Source organism: Cebidichthys violaceus, unplaced genomic scaffold (assembly GCF_023349555.1).
Source record: "Cebidichthys violaceus isolate CVI_PGR_0920_01 unplaced genomic scaffold, fCebVio1.0.p SCAF_24, whole genome shotgun sequence".
NCBI lineage: Eukaryota > Metazoa > Chordata > Actinopteri > Perciformes > Stichaeidae > Cebidichthys > Cebidichthys violaceus.
In genome coordinates, this window is record NW_027176417.1 from 617,341 (window position 1) to 637,597 (window position 20,257).

Genomic DNA, 20,257 nt, shown 5'->3' on the forward strand with positions numbered 1-20,257 from the left:
AGCACCAGCACCTCCCACACACATGACCAATACGTTCCGCAACCCGACCCGACTCGCCGACACCATATCTGCGGCCCGACCTGAAACCGCCAATCCCATAATGACCGCGCGCTGCTCAGAATGAGGTTATGTTATCACTACCACGTTTACGGTGCTCATTCTGTTAACACCGGGTTAATCCAGGAAATGAATTTTAAATATCGTCATGATATTGAGCAGCACACTGTTATTGTTTTCTCTTTATAGGCCTCTATAGGACTATTTATCATCTAACATCCGCGAATCAGAGCCCAACCGAACCCGGGGGTAAAATGAAGACAAAATACCACCCGAAGCAAGACACACACACACACACACACACACACACACACACACACCTCCTCTGATTCTTATATTGCATAAACAGGTCCAACCATTATGCTTTCTAGAACATAATACTTAGCTCCTATGAATTATAAATGCCTGTGGTTTCCAGGGCTTATTTTTGGAGCTTGCCCCCATGCACACGCACACAACCTGCTTTACAAAGCCCCCCCCCCCAAAAAAAGCGTGCAGAGGTTCCACTTGACGCTATGCAGTGTGTGTGTGTGTGTGTGTGTGTGTGTGTGTGTGTGTGTGTGTGTTGAATAGGGCTGAAACCAACCTTTACTTTCTTGATTAGTTGATTGTAAGATATCCTGTTACCTGTCTCAGAGGAGTAAATAACTAGAATATATGAACATTTAAGAAGAAAATATTGACATCTAATCGATTAAGTCGATCTGCCCATCTGTGTTTTTGTGAATGATGTGCTTTCAAGTTCTCTAGTTATTGCTTCTGCTTATGTGATCCGCGGGGGAGACCTTCAGCCGTTGTGAATGATCCTCTGTCGTAGCCGCTAGCGTTGCTACGGGGGAAACGGTCCTGATGCTGCTGAATGAAGCTCCGTCTCTTTGTTTCTTGTGCTGAGCATCTCTCTCACTTGGAATGTGAGTAAAGTTCGCTAAGTAGCTCCCACTATTGCTCGGTGCCGGAGACAAATGAAACTTGGCACTGGGAGTTTGCTCTTCCTCTGGAGCGCTCTGTTGTTTCCATGGAAACAGACTCCATCGCTTTTAATTTTGACTCGCAAACAAAGCGGGGCGACGGCATTTCAAACAAGGACGCTCCTCGTTAACGCCGACACGTTTCTACTTTCGTGTCAACAAATTTGGCTGCTGACAAAAGTTCTGAACTGTTTTTATTAATAAATACAAGAATTCTGAATCGGTGCTTGAGGACAAATCATGAAGTTTCTTCCCAAAACTTGAGCTCCAACCTCCGCTTGGAGCAGGGACTTCCTTTAAATAATGTCACTGACAGCACCCCCCCCCCCCCTCCTCCCAACTCCCCCTGACTGATATTAATGGCTCCATCCACTCCTGCTGGCGCTGATGTACTATTAGGGCCCGGTTGCTGCTCAGCCCAGCAGAATCGGGGCTCCTCCATAAATCAAACCCGGGTCTGGTGAGACGCTTGGTTTCTATTATTGCAGCATAATAGGATTTGAGGTAACGCGCTTAATGGGTCTGTAATGCACTTTATAATTGGGGATGCTGCGATCCGACTTCTTCAGTCCCGATACCAGTATCTGGGCTTTTGGTAGCAGCTGATACCGAGTATCAATCCTCCATTGTTCCGTTAATAAGCTGTTCGCCTCAATGTCTGGAGACCGGGATCATTCTGTTATACGAAAGGAAACTTTAAAACATGGACATACATTTACTTTTTCTTTGTATAGAATAGATCGTCCACATTGTCACTGATACTGATCCAGCCATTTGAGTCAGTATTGGCCCGATAGACGGCATCCCCACTTATAATGCGTTGTATGATTATAGATATACTCATAAATATCGATCCAACTCATTGTAAAGCTTTTACAATGACTAAGATCAAATATCATGATACTTCCTTATTGCTTTATAATTTATTTAATTTTCTTTAAAAAAATCATAGTGTTGTATAATTCCCATAGTTATAATGATTTTAATATGCATTCTACTCACCGTTATAATGCATGAGAAGTTACTGTAAGTGGCCGTTGTTTGGGAATTATTACGATCCTTTAAACGGTGAATCACCAGCAATTATGAAATATTATTAAAAAAATGCTTTATAATATGATGAGTATTCCTATGAAGCATTATGGATATGTATGAGTGCTTATGACTATACTTATACAGTGCTACGTCTGTATACGATGCATTGGAAGTCATGGGTGTCGCAGAGCGTTACCAGATTTTGGAGGCTGACAATACAATACGAGAAAATGGCCGAAATCCTGCAATTATTTTTGTCTGTGTGTGTGTGTGTGTGTGTGTGTGTGTGTGTGTGTGTCAGTGCAGTCAGAACTGCAGTGTGAGTGTGTCTCTTGTGTTCCCCCAGAAAAGAAGCGCTGTAGGCCGGCTGCCTGCTGGGCGAGCTATAAATAGCCTCCTGGTGACAGCAGGACTAAGAGCCTAATGTGAGGCAGAGCATCTTCCAGAGATGTCCACGTTCATTATTTATAACTTAATATACATTTCATTTTTCTACACCAGCCATCCTGCTCGCAGCTTCTGTTCATCCCATCCAAGCAGAGATACCGCTGTCGACACTTATTATTAATGGCAGGCGAGTCTGAACCGGCTCAACAACTATCTCCTCTTACTTTGTGAACGATCGTACCGTGAAGCTGCTACAAAGAGTGCAGCCTTGTCCGCCGTTTTGATAAACCAAGAACATTTAGATATGAGGCATTAGCAGATCCACCTCTCATTGTGAAGCCTTCGGCTTCTGTAGTAATTGGGGTTTAAGAACTGAGAGCAATTAATTTTCTTTCCCTTCAGATTGTGAACATTTCTACCCGTTCTCCACCAAAGAACGCTGAGTGCTTTGTGTCCAGTGGGAGAGCAGCTTCAGAGAGGGAGAGACATTCCTGGTTGCTATATTTTGGGAAATGCATGCCGAGCATACGTTGCGTGTGAGCGTTGCTATCCGCGCGATGACTTTGGATGTCGTCCAGGGTAATACAGTACGGAAGTGACCGGATGTTTTCTCTGTATCTGACTGTACTGAGCCGTGCTGGACCCGGGGCATGTCTGGATGTATGAACTCATCCAGCTCTAGAGGCTCTCCTCTCAGTGGACCTCTCGACCTTTTTCGCCCTCATTCCTCCGTCAGGCCTTTCCGCACACACAGCTTCACTTTGAATAAGACGTCTGAATGTCAGAGTGTTAATGGGGAGCTCTCGGGTCAAACTGCTCTGTATCTGAAAAGCTCTTACTTTGAGACTTTGATCGGGTTTTACCATTTTATACCGAGTTATGCATTTTAAATTCAGTCCATCAAACGGCAACCATAAATGTTGTTACCCATCTCTAACGTTCGTTTTCTGTTCAAAGGTTCAACCTTCCTGTGCGCCACCCACATCATCCCCGTGAAGAACGAGGAGGGCGTGGTCATGATGTTCATCCTCAACTTCGACCACGTCCTGGAGGAAGGCAGCAGCGACTCACTGGAGAGACTCAACCACACCTCGCCATCCAAAGCTGACCAACGTGAGTAAAGACGAGAAAGAGAGCGCGAATGAAGAGAAGACGAATGGCGATTATAACAGACGATGAGATAAATCTCCCAGTGGAGTCCAGTCCAGACCCCGATAGATTTAGCCTGGTCTGATTCTGCCATGAGCGGTTCATCGACAGACCAGGATGGTGCTTCTTCACATGTGTGGACATGCCCGATCTACTGCCGCTGTGTCTTTCTCGTTGAACAATGCCCGCGCACCGGAACGGTTTCGTCCGTCATTAGTTACAGGGAAGCCAAACAGGCTTCTCAAATTCCTCTCCTCGCCGTGACTTTACCCGTTAAATGCGTTTAACCTGCTCCGTTCACGTGAACACACTCCTGCTTTATATCACTGCAAATCTGCATCGATATTCAGAGACTTATTATCTGAAAAGGTATGAGCGGCAGTAAAACTTTATTTCACGCTGTGATGATTAAACTGTAACATGATCTGTTACGACACTACTTAAAACCCATGCTTTCAACAATATTCCATGAACTCTTTCATCCAGAAAGGGTTCTTAATGGAACCCTTGAAAACACGCTTTCTTCAAAAAAAGGGTTCTTCAGAAGCAAATGGTCCCTCAGCCTCAGAACCTCAGCCCTTCAGGAAGAAGCCCGTTAGGTAGGGCTTCATTCGGTGGAAGCTTTTTTTTTTTTTCCCTACTCCATGACCTTGTTGTAAATATAGAGTCACAGCTAGAATGTGGAACATTTCTCTTCTCATGTACTGCGTGTTAAGAGAGAAGTCACTGGGTAGGATTGGAGGAGCTAGGGGGGAAGGAACAGCCACTCGTGACCTTTTTACTTGTAACCTTTTCCCACATCCACATCAATTTGTGCTTTTTCTTTTGACACAACTCCAACATTAATGTTGCACGTCCCGCTCCGTGCTACGTAAATACATTTGTGTAGTATCTCGCCTCTTTAGCATCATGCCTAAACCCAAAAGCGGTGCGCCGCAGGAGTTCCCCGCCTGCCAGCTCTTTGGCATGTTGACACCAGCGTTTAGCAGACACTGATGTGATAGTCTGCCGTCGTCTCAAAGGTCTGGCCCAATTACGGCTCTTAGCCTGCCAGGAGGGCCCGATGAACCTCTGGAGCGCCGCCGGAGAGCGCTCCTCCCAGAGCTGTCGGTGTAATGGCGTAGAATGCCCTCCCTCCTCCTCCGCGGTACTCCTCAACATGTTCCCGATGCCCGCCCTCTCCTCTCTATCTCACCCTCTATCCGTGACATAAGAAGCAGCAGCATGGAGGACCAGAGGTCACCTCTAGATGACTGTAATTGGGTGAGAGGCCTCTAACAGGCAGTTGCCTCATGGGGGGGGGGGGGGGGGCATTCTACGCCATTACACCGACAGCTCTGGTCACTGATGAGGCCTTCCTCTCTCTCTCTCTTATGGGAGCTAACTGCTCACTCTGAGGGCTCTAGCTGCCTCTGTGAATTCAAGTCTGTTCGTCTGGATAGCTCAGTATCTCAGTGGGCATCCCTGCCAATCTGGTGCCGAGGTCTAGGTCACCAATCTGGTGCCGAGGTCTAGATGCGTTTACAAGGTTGAGCCTCGGTGCCGGACATCTCTCTGCCGTGGCACGCTTTACCGGAGAGACTTGGTATTTCTCCTGATTCCATCACATTCCTCCCTCCGTTGACTCCAGGGACCCAGTGTTGCACGAGCAGACGGACAGAGATCACAGACTCTGACTACTTGCATGATCTAAGAGAACATCTACAGAACCACAGTTCTCCACAGTCCGTGTAGGAGCAGCTGCCTGTAGGAGCTGTGAGGAGGTGACGATCCATGCGTTGCATTATCTGGACGCCCTCTGGGGAGTGAGAGTGCTGCTGATCGATTGCCTTCGCCGCTTCGCAACGACCCATCCATTCTGCCGCCGTTCTCCCGTTGTTGCTCCTCACACCAAAGACAAGTGTCATTTAGGTAACCGTTCTAAAAGGGGAAGCGGTGCGAAGATGTTTTTCTGAGGTGTGCAAGGCTGTGCATTGTTATTCATTTACGTTAGTGTTGTTGTAGACACCCAACAGTGAACTGGGCATCAGTAGGAAAATAAGGAGCACAATAGATGTCATCTCATATTGGGAAAAACAAGTCAGTGAAGGATCAAAATGTCTAATGTTTCAAGCTAAACAATGATCCGTGTTGGCACCCAACTGGATAGACAGTTTAAGTTTCTGATATGGGACATTAATGTGAATCCAACAGCTTAACAAATGTGGAGACACCAGACGGAGACAGACACCTGGCCAAGTACTCAACACCTCCTCTGCGGTTGCACAGGACCACGTTTTGCCATGATGTCTCACACACACACACACACACACACACAGACTCACAAGTTGAAAACTAACCCAGCCACACGCTGTCACAGCTGGTAATGAATACAGCTAATTTGCCACCTCATCATAGCAGCCATTTCTACCCATTAACTCTCTTTTAGAGCGAGAGAACTTAACCCCTGAGCTGGAGCGTCGCATAAGCTGAACTTGTAAGAAACCTGAAGGTGTAGGTCTTAGCGTGAGACCAGTCCCCATATTGTGGGACAGGTTGGCTGCTCAAAGGATACAGCGGCAGCTCCGTACTCTATCCCGCTGCTTGAGTCTCTAGAGAAAATAAAATACGGTGAAGTGACAATGTTTCAACCACCTGAAGATGACCACCTGTTTTTAAAATGTCAGTTTTTTATCCGGTTCTGAAAAGTGAAGCCTTAAAGCTGCATTCTCTCTAGTGTCCACCAGGGGGCGACTCCTCTGGTTGTATAGAAGTCTAGTCTAAGATGACTCTACTTCTCTCTTGATTTATTCCCTCAGTAAACATTGTAAACATGAGTTTATGGTCTCAATCTCTAGTTTCAAGTCTTCTTCAATACAGCATGATGTTCATTTAGAACATTATGCTCCATTTAGAGTCACACAGACCATAAAGCAGGGGATGAATTAGGTGTATTTGAGGAGGTCACTCCTCCGCAGTCCTAATATGGTCACTTCCGTTCACTGGTTGCCAAAAACCAAGATGGCGACGGGCAAAATCCCAAACTGGAGGCTTTGAGTAATGTCTGTTTCTATGTCCTGGTGTGAGCACAGCCCAGGAAGCACACTCTGCCGTCTTCTACAGAAACGCACCGTACTAAACACCGTCAACGCCGGCTAATTGCAATCCTACTTCTCTCTCTCTATAAATGAGCGAGGTAAAGTAGGGTCACAGCAGAAGGACTTATGTAATTCTACAGCTGGTGAGTAATAGGAGGACCGGGAGCCCAGGTAAAAACTACGGCGTGCAAATCAGCGAGTAACGGCGTCAACTGCACCGCAGATTTTAATTCATTCAGAATCACAAGAAACGGAAACAAAAGGCTACAAAGCCTCCTTTGTCCCGCCTTCACCAAAGGAGGACGCTTTATTGTCCTCTTTCTGCTTCTCCCTGACATCTGAATCACGCTCACATTACAGAAAGACATTTCACTCCCCAACACGGGGATCTGAGGGCCCAATTAATATTCAATGCAAATATTACTATCTGGTATCGTAGCAACAAGGGCCAGTGTGCGTCTGTCGGTTGTGTAAAAGCTGCCGGTGAGTTTTTTTTTTTTTTTTTTTGGCTCGGAAAGAATGAGAGTGGTGAGTGATCACACACACACACACACACACACACACACACACACACACACACACACACACACACACGTGTACTGTGTACTGTTAAGTATGACAATTAAATATAGATCCATCCAACGTTTTCAGCGCACACTGTGAATGCGGGACTGAATTGTGAGCTAATTAAAGGATTTGCGGCGTTCATGTTTATCCTCTAGGAGCAGTAATTAGAAACGCAGCTCCGAGCCGTGCATTGTTTTGTCAAGGTGTCATTTTTAAAAGTCGAGGCCAGTGTTTAAACCAAACCGGTGAGAAAAAATGTCAAAGTTGTAGTATTGCATCTTGTACGCGCGTCTTTCTTTTGGAGTGTTTGACGGGGTTGTGCTCTTTGGAACACAAATTGGCTCTTTGTTCCCGATTGTTCAGCAGCAACCAGAACACCAATTCGTCTTCATCTCCATTAAGACGAGTGGCTCGTTCAGTCCTGTAAGTTTAAGCGTCTGGAAAAGAGGGGGTTTCAAGGTAGACAGAGCTGTGAAACATACGCAGGCCTATATTACTGCTGCATGAGTGTTGAGTAGTTGCATCAGCACCAGCGGAGCTCTAAATATATTCAGGATTCATGAACGGTTCTCTGTTGAAACCGGCAGATGGAGGCTCGTACAAACAGCTGCGCGAGTCCGCATTCTATCTGTCGATGTCCTCCGCCACACACAACAAACACGGAGCATTGGATCTAAAATGACTTTCTGTCGCAGCGCTGAGGAAGACAGACGTGCCGCTCCCTTCTGAGCCGCCATCTATTTTACCACCCATTGTGTCCCTGAATACAACCGTAACGGGTCCTTTGCAGATGTCAAATACAATGTGCAGCAGATTGCTCAAGCAAACACACAAAGGGAACCTGATGAAGTGACCCGAGGTGTGCTCCTCCGTGCTTTCATGAAGGGACTTGGTTTGCACGGTGGCAGACAGCACTCTGATATGTATGGCATATGTTCGAGCGACTGAATGATTTACGACATGCGGGCCGCGCTTTGCGGTCCATATGTGAAATCCTGTGAGTGTCTCTCAAGACACGTTTGCAGATATTGTTCTATTTGTGAATGGCGTGTGCGTGGGTGCCTTCATTTCCACTAAACTGTGCTACGGTCACTTCCTCAGAACTACCTGCTGCCGTGGCTTTGCGTGAGCTTCAGCTTCGCCTCCCCAGCGGCTATCAATCACTGGTTAAAATCCTGCACTTAATCCGTTACGGGACCGACTCCTCAACGCACTGCTGCCATTCTAATAATTCACCAAACGTCCTCTTCCATGAATAATTGAAGGGAATTGAAGATTGATGAAGTGCCTGAGGAAGAGCGGGCATTTGTTTTGATCTGCCAGGCTCTTTTTAAGATAGCTGCGTTGGCAGGCTCCTCCTTGCTGTTGGCAAACAACTCTGAGATGTAAGCGGGGATATCGAAGACCGCAAGCGAGATCTGCTACAAAAGCACCAAACGCAAGGTTATGTCGATCCCACCGGCTCATTAAAAACAACCATAAACTCAGGCTTTAGCTCAATACTGCCTTAGATTTATGTTCATATGTGATACTAAATTGCCCCTAAAGTGTTTTTCTGGAATAATAAGACAGTAATCTCTTTCTCATTGCTCTGTTCATCTGCCAGGGAAAGGGCGATTCTTTCGCTTCCGTTTCCCGGCCATACCTCTCCTGGGCATCAGCAAGCAGTCGCTGCCCCAGGAAGACCCCGACGCCGTCACGGTGGACTCCCCGCGCCACAGCGACGGCTCGGTGGCGACGCGCGACTACCAGCTCCCCACCACCCGCGAGAGCTGCAGCCCCTCCTACGCCAACGACACCCGCGCCCTCATCGGCCCCAGCCACTGCTCCACCCCCGTGTCCGGGCCCTTGGACCACTCGTCGCCCAAGGGCCCCTGGGATCGCACGTACCCGGACCGGACCATCGCCCAGACCCGCCTCCGCAGCAAGGAGGACACGCTCACCGCCGCTCCGTCGATCCCAGGCCTTACTCCAACCGCCTCCAGAGAGAGCGTGTGCAGCATCCGCAGAGCCTCCTCCGTACATGACATGGAGGGCTTCGGGACCAACTCCAAGATGGCGTTCAGGGACAGACACGCCAGTGAAGGTAGGACTCTCTACTGTTCCCTTAATCTTCCAGTGCTCACAGACGGAGCGGATCTTTAACAAAATGAATAAAGGACATTCCCCCCCCCCCCCCATGACGGTGCGTGGTTGGTGCCCACTGCTCTAAGAAAACCACTACTTGCTCAGAGATGGTGGTGAATTCCCAAATGTTGTATTTCATAATAAGGGATTTATTACTTGTGACAAACATTGACTATTAATTTGGCTTTACTAATTGCCAAACTCACTGCGGTCCCAAAATAGGAGATTGGAGACGAGGCGTCTCTTAATCACTATTATAGTGTGTCACCATCTACACTGTGTGCTATTGATCTTCCCTTGAGTCTCATTAGCCTCTTGGCCTTCATTTGGACGAGGGGGAAAGTGTCCCAGACTGGCCGTTTCCTCCAGGCCAATTAGTCTACCCCCCGTCCCCCGTCCCCCGTCCCCCGTCCCCGTATCTACAATAGCTCCCCGTGGCTGACACAGCTATACGTCTCCTTCACACTAATAAATTGTTCATGGGGACAGCAGTGGGAGTTTGACGGCAGCCCCCATTCGTCATCATACCACCCAAAAAAATTCCTCCCCCTCCTCCCCTCGCTCACCCTCCCTTTTTTCTTTCTTTTTTTCTTCCTGTGGCGCGTTGCTGCCGTCACAGACAATGGGCGCAACATTAAAGGTAACAAACAGCAGCCCGCTGCATCTCCAGCTGTTAATCTTCAGCACGTCCACCGGATAACGTGTTCCGCACAAAAGCCTGCCTGCTGCATGAGTTTCCCCACACGACTGAGGGTTATGTTGAATGCGAATGTCCCGGCGGGGCCGTGTTTGTAAGCTCCGGAAACACCGAAACACAGCACTAAATGACTCGGTGTCTCGGTGCTCCTGACCTGCTGATCCCGAGCAAGTCGCCGAAGGGAAGGCTCGGTTTAAGGAGAAAAAAAAAAAAACCCACAATGACCTCTGCACGCTCTTGCATGAAGCAGCACATTACGTCTCTCTGCTTTTTGTTCATTGAAGAAAAATCAATGAAGCTTTTACAAGATGAAGCCTCCCACTGTCTGCAACCTCTGTTTCCTTCTGTGCAACCTCTGGGTCCTTGTTGCTGTGATGTCTTAGTGAATAGAACATGAAGAGAAAACTGTTTCCATTTGATTTGTGTATGCTGAAACTCGTCCTCCTTCACGTCGTCGTTTAGACTGCGAACGGGCTCTATTTCCTGATTGATGCTATAATGTGATGTTTTAAGTAATGTCTGACCCTGCGATCCGTCCACCCCTCCATGTTCCCACTTTCCACTTTACCCCGTTTCTTCTCTCTCCCGGTTTGCTAGTGTCTCGCTCCTGGATGGCCGGGGGTATGGCTTCAGCTTTTTCCTTTTTGAACTTATTTTCCGTGACTGCAATGACGTCTCCTCACCGTGGCATGCGTTGAAGCTGTGCATGCACTCTCTCATCCTCAGCTGTCTGTTTCTCCGTCCTTGACTCTCAATCACTGTGCTGTACTCTGTGAAAAAAAACAGTGCCACGGTCCTCTGCTGGCTCACAGGGCTGAATCAGCAATCCTCTCTTTTTCACTTTTTATCACTCATTGGGCCACATGTCGGTGTGTGTGTGTGTGTGTGTGTGTGTGTGTGTGTGTGTGTGTGTGTGTGTGTGTGTGTGTGTGTGTGTGTGTGTGTGTGTGTGTGTGTGTGTGTGTGTGTGCGTGCGTGCGTGCGTGTGTGTGTGTGTCGGGGTGTGTGTGTGTGTGTGTGTGTGTGTGTGTAGTGCCGTCACATAGTGTTGCAGTGTTGAATGTTTCACAAGAAGGCAGGGAGTTGCTTTCTGAGAGTCCCTCTTTAATATGCTGTGAACCTTTAGAGAATGTTGTGTAGTATGAAGAGGAATCATTTAGTTCATTCTAGGGTTGGGTACCGTTCACATATGAACCAGCACCGGTCCCTTTACTCTCTCTATTCTAGCAAAAAATGTAATTTCACTGGTCCAAAAATTCAAACTTCACAATTTGGACATCGTTATTTATTTAGAACCTCAGTCTGTCACAGGGCACAGCGTGAGCCGCTGATTTGATTGTGTGTGTTTTCGATGAAGCACATGTGAGACGTGTCGCTCTGACCAGCGTTGCATTGTGCATGACAAATATTGCCGCGACCGCTTTTGGCTGAGGTTCGGTTCAGCTGCGGTTTGTTTTTATTCCCAGCTGAAATGATCCGTTGATCATCACATTGACATCTTACTAGCAACATGACTACAGTATCAGTAACTGTCTGTAGACTGTCAACACTTCTTGTTCCGTTGTTTCTGTGAACAAAACCCCTTCATTTGTACACCCAAGGCTTTTATTGTGAAATATTTTCCGGACCGTGTTGTTGCACGGCTCCATAAACTGATGGAAAGACTGTAGTCCTAGCAGAAACCCCTCACAGGCTATGAACACATGATGTGAAGTTGGCCATCATTACCGACGTGCTCTCAGGCTCCCAAATTTGGCAGCGATTGATTTAACGTGAATCGGTGCTCGGTCGTAGCGACATCATTTGGGCCGGTTCGGTACCCAACCCTTGTTAATTCAACGCACCTCATCAAATAGATGTTGGACTAACTGTGTGACGTTGCATTCTTTGATTGTGCATCGAGTCATCGCTCTCTTTGGCCGACGGTGTTCTTCATTATCTTTTAATGAGAAACTTTGAAAGGCCTGTTCGACCTAGTCGGCCCAGAGGGACTAGAGTTAATCTGTCGGTACCTGTTGTTGTTGTTGTTGTTCTCCCTGTCGTGTTGTCGTCTCACTCGCTCACCTCCCATGTCACGACAATCACCAGAGAACTCGACCGCTCTCTGGCGTCCACGATTCAGAGCGCCTTCGAGCGACAATAAGCCCGACGGCGAGGCAGCTTTTACCGACGACGTCCTCCCTCTGTCGCCCTCTCTTTCAGGGCCGCTCAGCCAGATCAAGTCCAGCCTGCTGGGCTCCACCTCCGACTCCAACCTCAACAAGTACAGCACCATCAACAAGATCCCGCTCATCACGCTCAACTTCTCTGAGGCCAACAATGACAAGAAGTGCCCCTCCCCTCCGTCCTCTGAGAAAACCATCATCGCCCCGAAGGTCAAGGACCGCACCCACAACGTCACCGACAAGGTGACGCAGGTAAGACGCTGAACATCAGAAAACTGTCCATCGACTTTTAAAGAAGTTCTCTACTGCAATTTATTTTACAATCCGTGGAATTTAGTCCTCCTGATTTTCCATGTTTTGATTTCACTGTTTTGGTCTATTTATTTTTTCCTTGTTAAAGGTTTGTGAAGGACTGAGCCGTGAGGAGTCACAGGTTATATTTACCCTCGTATGAAACCATTTTACAAGATTTGCAGCATAGTTCTGAGTCTATACGAGAGATCAGCAAAGGTGCGGTCAGCAATTCTGCAGAGAGGTGGTTGATTGGCTGGAATAGGGCTGTGTGTCACTTTGTTTGTTTCCAATTTGCAGAGCCAGGGCTGGGTACGAACACTACATTTTGTTTGCAGCGCACACAGAACAGACAGGTAGCACATTTGTGGAATTTGGCAGAAAGTGGATTGGATTGGAATCGCTGCGAACGTATCTAAAGACAAACTAAAAGTGAGCACTGCAAATAGAAACCAAAGCGCCGCAAACAACAGCGAATACTCTACGACTATGATGCATGAAACTTAATCTGTGTGCATCGCCAGTAAATCTGTCGAGCCGAGCGGCCTTAATCAAATTAAGTTCCATTTTAAAATCCCCATAGAACATTACAAATGTCGCGTGAAACCTCTTATCCAACCATAAATGAATAACTTGTTGTCGTGAACAATAATGAACGGCAGTAGACGTGTAGAGTTGAGTTTAATAATTCATACCACCAGTCCTTTGTCTGCGGTTGTGCAGACTGGAGTGGAGAGACTTCAGGAGTAATGCTCACACACCCGGCCCGCGTGCCTCAGGGTGATTAAATGAAAATCAAGGGGTTTGATACGTCAAACGCCAGAGGTGTCTCTCGGATACGCTCCCCGCTGGCAGACGGCGTCCGGAGCTCCCTCGCACTGCCGGAGTTACTGACGGGGTAGGAGGTCACTCTCACCTTCCCATGCTGTATTCCCAGGCTGCCCCAAACCACAGATTAGGTCTCAGATTTAGCATTTTTACCCGTTAAAGGTGAAACAGAAGTTGACCCCTGCACTCAAAGACAACTTCAGCTGAAGGCTCGAGACTGGAGCCAGAGCCACAGAAGACCACGCTGACCTCTGAGTCCAGCATTAAAGATCCGGCCTGTTAATGCGCTTTTAATGGCATTTTGTAACATGTGGCACCTGAGAACCATATGCTGTGTAACACAAAACATTAGTAGTACTGGTATTATACCCCCCCCCCCTCCCCCATGAAATAGTCATAGTAACAAATGGATAGTAAACCTTGTGGGGATCGCGAAGAATCTCCATCTTTCCACAGTTTCGATCAGTAACTCGTTCTCTAGACGGCCGACTGTGAGGAACACGGCAGCAGCAGATGCCTCTCAAACCGACTCCGGAATCCTGCGAGTTCATTTGAAGGCGCCTGAGCAGACCGGCTCTCCCCTGGCCTCCACGGGCAGATGGAGGCTTCGCCCAGGAAGCCGGCCAGATAACAAAGACGAGCTGTGAGCGTCTCAGCGCGAGTCTTTGATGCCCACAAGTTTCCCTTAATGTCTCGTCGTGAGCCTGGGTGTGGATGATGGGTTTTGAATGATATCAGGGTTATTCTTCAAGAAAAAAGAAAAAAGGTTGGGTTTTAAAAGGTTAGCGACGGAAACATGAAACAACACTCCACTCCTATAAATAATGGCACAGCGCAGACTGAAGAACGCTCATTTGCATTTCGTTTGAAGCCACGCCAAACGCAGCATTATCCCATAAGAGAGAGCTCATTTGCGCCAAGTGCACATAGCTACAGTAGGGGGGTTAAATAATTAAGATGGAATCTTTTATTTAGAAACAGATTGGCTGCAACACGTTAATCCAGAGCTGCTGTTCTGCCAACCAACCAATTGGTGTGAGGTGTATTCTGTACGGTCGATTCATACCTCCTTTCTTTTTCATCTCTAACACAAATCAGTTTGAGAATACAGAAATGTAAGCAGCGACACGTTGAGCTGTGAACTGTGATGAAAGCCCGGCTTTTAAAGAAGCGGCAGCCCGATGAATAATAGAAGACGTTCGTGTCCTTTGCTTTCTGATCGATTTCAAAGGTCATCCCATACGAGAGGGTAAAAGCGTTTGACCCTCCGCGTCGCACAGAGGGCAGGCGTTTCTGATAACAGTTCAATTATTAAGGCTTCAGCCTTCCTGTCTGTTTTTTGTCTTTTTTTCCCCGGCGCCATGCATCCTCCTCTCAGGGCTGTGAAGGTGATCGGGGCAGAGAACGGGGTTCAAGTGACCGGTTGCATCGGAGTCTTCTCTTTCATTCTCCCGCTGTGTGGACCGCAGCGATTGCGTTGTTGTCGGCCCTTCCAGCTGCTGTGCTTTACCCCTCCCTCTCTTTGCACACGGCTGCAGCCGCCCGCAGTGAGGGAGCCCCGACAGTCAGACACTTAGACGGGTCCACGCATCTTCCGCCCGCTCCAATTATTACTTCCAAGTCATCGAGACTCTTATCCCAAATGGTCCGTGACGCTGCGGTATTATTGAGGTTAAAAGCTATTCCGGAGTGTACGGTAACTGCAATAGCAGAGATAATGATCTCCAGGCTCGCCGGCGTGCATCGCAGCTCCATCCTCGATGCACAACACTGTTAGGATTTGAAGTCGGCCGTTGTTTTCTTGGTGAGATTTATTTTTCGGTTCAATTGCTAAGCAATGAACAATTTCCCTGGTGCTTACTAGGATCACGATAAACGTTAATCCCACAACAACAGCTGTCAATTTTCTGAAACTCTGTTTTTTATTCAATGGAATTATTGAAGGTAAACAATAACATACAAGTATCATCATCAAAAGATGCACAATTCTAACAATTTATCAACGTGCCATTTCAGAGCGAATGCCAACCATTAACCAATGCATCCCTAAAAACAATATACATCCTACACATTGGTACTTTCCTTCAATTTTCACTGTACTTTCATCTTTCAGCACAGGTCCCATGCAATGCTAACACTGTGAAACAGCACTGACAGTGAAAAAAAACCCCTTCCCTCGCTTCTTTTAATACAGCGACAGGATTCTCTTAAGGTTATAAAATCATGGCCAGGGCTCCAATTTAACCTAAATCATTCGGGGACCATAAAAAAGTAATTGTTTAAATTGCATTCCAGCCCACGTGGCTCTGAAGCAGCCTCCTGTAGAGATTATGTGAAAAGTGTTTGATGCATTCTTGAGATTATTCGACTAATTTCGTTCTAAATTGAACACATGAATGATTTATTTTGCTCGTGCCAGGTGTTCTCTCGGCTGGAGATTAGGCTCCGGTGCATTAGGACGGTGGCGTACGTAAAGTCACGGCGCTGAAGTTCGACGCCTGCAGCCGGATTACTCACATGTCCACAGACACGACCTTTACTTGACCTAATCTTCAGTCACATGTCGTAAAGCAACTCCACATAGCGGCACGCACATCAATGCTAGCGCTGGCTTGTATTGAACTGCATTGACATTGAACTGAATTTAACATATTCTCTTGAACCAGAAGGCATGTTTAAGAATATTCAGTTGCTCTTAATTAATAATAATAATAAGAATAAGAATTCCTCCTCAGGTTCTCTCTCTGGGTGCAGACGTGCTGCCTGAGTATAAGCTCCAAACGCCGCGCATGGACAAGTGGACCATCCTTCACTACAGTCCCTTCAAAGCCGTGTGGGACTGGCTGATCCTGCTGCTGGTCATCTACACGGCCATCTTCACGCCCTACTCCGCCGCCTTCCTCCTCAACGACATCGAGGAGCAGAGGAGGCGGGAGTGCGGCTACTCCTGCTCCCCCCTCAACGTGGTGGATCTGATCGTGGACATCATGTTCATCGTGGACATCCTCATCAACTTCAGGACCACCTACGTCAACGCCAACGAAGAGGTGGTCAGCCACCCGGCCAAGATCGCCATCCACTACTTTAAAGGCTGGTTCCTCATCGACATGGTGGCCGCCATCCCGTTTGACCTGCTCATCTTCGGCTCAGGATCAGATGAGGTGAGGGGGGGGGGGGGGGGTTCACCAGTCACTGATGCTGAATGAATGTTTGTGTGATGTTAGGGGAGCTTTATATGATCATTGAGTTTGATACAGAAGCACAGCACAGTCTGAAACGACTCGGTACTTTTTAAGCAGAGCGTAAACGTTTTCCCCTTTCAAAAGCTGAGCCCCTCTTCGTTACTCCGTCGTCATGACGCGAGGCCACGCGGCTCCAGCGGTCATGTTGTGTTTCTGAGACTGTTCGGACCACTAAAGCAAGCTGACGCCCGGCTGTCACGTCTGCTTCCCTCCGCTCTCTTTTTATCGGAGCCGGTCTGGAAGGTGCCCCGGGCGATCCGAGTCGGTTCAAAAGGTCTCGGCCTCCCTAACCGCTCTGCCTTTGAGGAACTATTTTGCTTGTGTGTGTGTGTGTGTGTGTGCTCCGTATCTAACGCTCAGAGGGAGCAGTTTAGGGAGTGCAGTAAAGTTGACGAATGTCATCGTGAGCACAACACTGGAAAGCTTCCTTTTGTATTTAGAACGTGCCAGAAAAAAAAAAAAACACAAAACCTCCCAGGTTGCTGTGTGTTTTCAGTCTGTTGGTTATTTACCAGTAGGTGTGTGTTCCTGTGGGGGGGGGGGGTCGGTGGCTCGAGGCTGGCGGTGATTGGCAGGTGCAGAAAACGGAGCGGACAGCTGAGCGACGCCGCGGCGCGATGTATGTCCTCGTCACACGGCTGGATGACAGAATGTGTGTTCCCATTACAGCTCGTGTCAGAAGCACACAGTGACAGGACGAGCAGCGCGACAGGAGAGAGTATTTTTGGCTCCTTCGAGCGCCAAGAGAACTGAAAATAACACGTCCTCGTACACTTTTAGCGTCTCTCCTTTAAGGTGGGTTATTTTAGCGCTTTGTGCAGAGACTATTTTTAGACACAATCCCGTGCGCCGTAGTTGCCTGGAAACCATCGCCGACGATCTGGACAAGATTACATTTTTTTTTTTTTTTGCTGATTCCATTAGAAACGTGGCAGGTTGAAATCTCCCGTGAGAGAGTTCTCCGCCCGTGCGGCATTTCAGCTCTGCGGGCTGCCAAATGGAAAGAAGCGTCCCGGTGTCAGATTTACATACAGGAGTCGTCTGAGCTCCTCCGTCATTTTCATACCAATGTCCTGTCGTGATAAGATCAGAACATTTGCCTATTAAGTCCATGTTCACTCGTGCTTAGGTTCCAAATTTGAGGTAATTGCAAACTCCGGAGGTTCAGTGTGAAAATGTGCTCTTGACCAGAATTTCAATATTATTTTCCTTTAATCCCAGGCAGAGCAGAGTCGGCGCACATCAACAACCAACACTGCAGCAGTGATCTTACTTTAAAATGATACATAAAGTTCAGTCCACAGCGTCAGGCTGGTATTTGCTGTCAATGATCAGTATTGAATGGAGCTAATTATGCTCACAAATATGAAAAGAACTTTCTGAGATCAAAGTAAAGCTCTTTAATGGCAGATGTTCTATATGCATTCTCATGCAAATTATTCCAGCTTTGTTTAATTAATGCGCCGCCCCCTCCCCCAGCGGGCATTATGTTTGCCTTTGGTTAAAGCCGACTGTGCAGAAATGCACTCTGGCGGAACCTGCAGCAGTGGCTGTGCTAAACGGAGAGGAGCGAGGAGGCGGGTTCACTGTAACCAGCAGCCCCCTCAATCTCACTTTAGCCCTGCTGAGTATTTACTCGTAGTTGTACACGGCGTGTTTGTTTCCTTGTGAGATCAGATGAATAAACAGAATACAGCTGTTCTGTGACCTGCGCAGCTCTAGAGCGTTAAACCACTTTGACCGTAAACCCACAGCGAGTCCGCAGCTCCCCTCAGCTCTACGGCCTCTCCCAGATCAGCGCCTCGCTTTCAGTCCCGCTGCTGTCATCGGCATCGTCCCTTATTAACCAGGTGCCGCACACAAACAGACGACTGGCGGACATAGTGGAGCGTTCATCAGCTAAAGAGACCAAAACAGAGCTGAAAGCATGCATTCATACACGCAAAATAAATGCTCATGTTCTATAATGTGTGAACAGTTTCCAATGATCCCACTGTTCTTGTTATTAGAAGTTGAGGAAACTCAAAGTTCAGATCAAGTACAAAGCGTTCATTTTCAGCTTCCTGTTTACAAACTCTTTGGAACATCATAACATGCTGTTGTCTGACTTTATTAGCAATTTTATATACAAAATCCTTCACTATTTGAGTGAGAGGAGTTGACTCTTGGTGTTTTGAAGTGGCCTGGCCAGCCTGTGGAGCCACAGTGGCAGATGGTCAGAGGGATGCGTTTATCACAACTGGTCGCTAACAGCAGCTTTACAGACTTACTGTAAGCCCAGACTTTAATCAACATCCCGATCGCACGGCGCGGGCCGCCGCGGCGTCGCACCGCGTCGGCGCACCGCGTCGGCGCACCGCGTCGTCGGTGCCACACCTGAGGCGCCGCGTTCCCACCGACGACGGGTAATTCAGAGCTCATCTGTTCCGATGCATGATTCATTCACTGCTCGCTCAGTTGTCAGAGGAAGGGGGCCCCGCGGGCCGGATGCACGGCGGTGAGTGATGGCGGTGATTTAGGGGTGAGATTGGGAGGACGGAGGCTCGTTAACGGACCCATCAGAAGCAGCTCAAAGCCTCTTCCTCACCGTGACGAAGATGCACTCCACCCTCATGAATCATCTTTTTTTTTTTTGAAAAGAAGAAAAATCCACTGTCTCCCTTCCTGCTTTTAAATAATCCATGTTGCGTTCACTCTCACCTACGAGGCCTAATGTACACAATGAGGTCGTATAGACGACCACTGCAGGAGGCTGCCGGGAACGATTCCTCCTGGGATATTAGGACACTCGTCAGGCGAGATCGGACCTATTAGCGTTCTCACTTATTGAGTTTACAGATTGCACAACAATCTGTAACCCCCCCCCCCAATTGGTCTGTGTACTAGTCTGTCTAGAAAATGAAGACGGGAGGATTAAAGCGCTGTAAATGAAACGGAACAGAAGGCAGTGTGATGTATGCACGCCAGACTGCCTGTCTGTGTACGCCGTGTGCTGTGAGGGGTTCCAAGCTGCCGATATCTATGCTTTTTGGAGCAAATTTTGCCATTTTCATGCGCAGTAATTCAAACGGACGAATCGCCAAACTCTCTGCATACCAGGTCCGCACTGAGGTTGTGTTGACGGCGAGGGACGCTGAGGAAGGAACGATCTGCTGTCCCTTATACTGTGAATAAGATTAAGCATTCCTCAACGACACATGTGTTTAAATCTCCAAGCTGAGCCGACCCCGACCCCCGACCCCCGACCCCCGACCCTCGACCCCCGACCCTCGATGCCGACGGAAGACAAACAACTTGTTCATTTAGATTACTGGGAATCGTTCTCAGCGTCTGTATTTGAGATGCCGCTGTCCCCCCACATGTTGAAATCACTTTCAAACACCCTGGTCTGAATGATCTTGATGGTATAATGGTGGCATTTTCAAATTTTGACTGGGTATAAGTGCTGATTTAATGACCCCTTCTTTTCTGATATAATTAATATAACAACATAATGTCCGGGAGAGCTGAGGGGCAGCAGCACATAGGAGCTCATTTTAACATTTACACATCAATGCATGAGAGGATTTTACACTCAACTTCAAGCGAATGACTAAATCCATAGACCGTATACAAGAAGTCGATGTAGTCGCCGTCACTCGTCGGTTTGTGGATTTGAGTTGGGCGG

General features: G+C 47.8%; 1 protein-coding gene across 3 annotated transcripts in view; it reads left to right on the forward strand.

Annotated features, from left to right (window-relative positions):
• The window catches only part of kcnh7 (potassium channel, voltage gated eag related subfamily H, member 7), a 53,493-nt gene that overhangs the window by 17,454 nt on the left and 15,782 nt on the right, over nt 1-20,257 (forward strand). The window contains exons 3-8 of one of the 3 annotated variants that reach the window (XM_068719613.1): nt 3,405-3,560; nt 8,847-9,326; nt 9,987-10,007; nt 10,662-10,685; nt 12,267-12,481; nt 16,084-16,509. In XM_068719613.1, the coding sequence (XP_068575714.1) occupies nt 3,405-3,560; nt 8,847-9,326; nt 9,987-10,007; nt 10,662-10,685; nt 12,267-12,481; nt 16,084-16,509 (1,322 nt within the window). The remainder of the gene's footprint in view (nt 1-3,404; nt 3,561-8,846; nt 9,327-9,986; nt 10,008-10,661; nt 10,686-12,266; nt 12,482-16,083; nt 16,510-20,257) is intronic. The other 2 variants (XM_068719614.1, XM_068719615.1) reach the window with 2 other exon arrangements.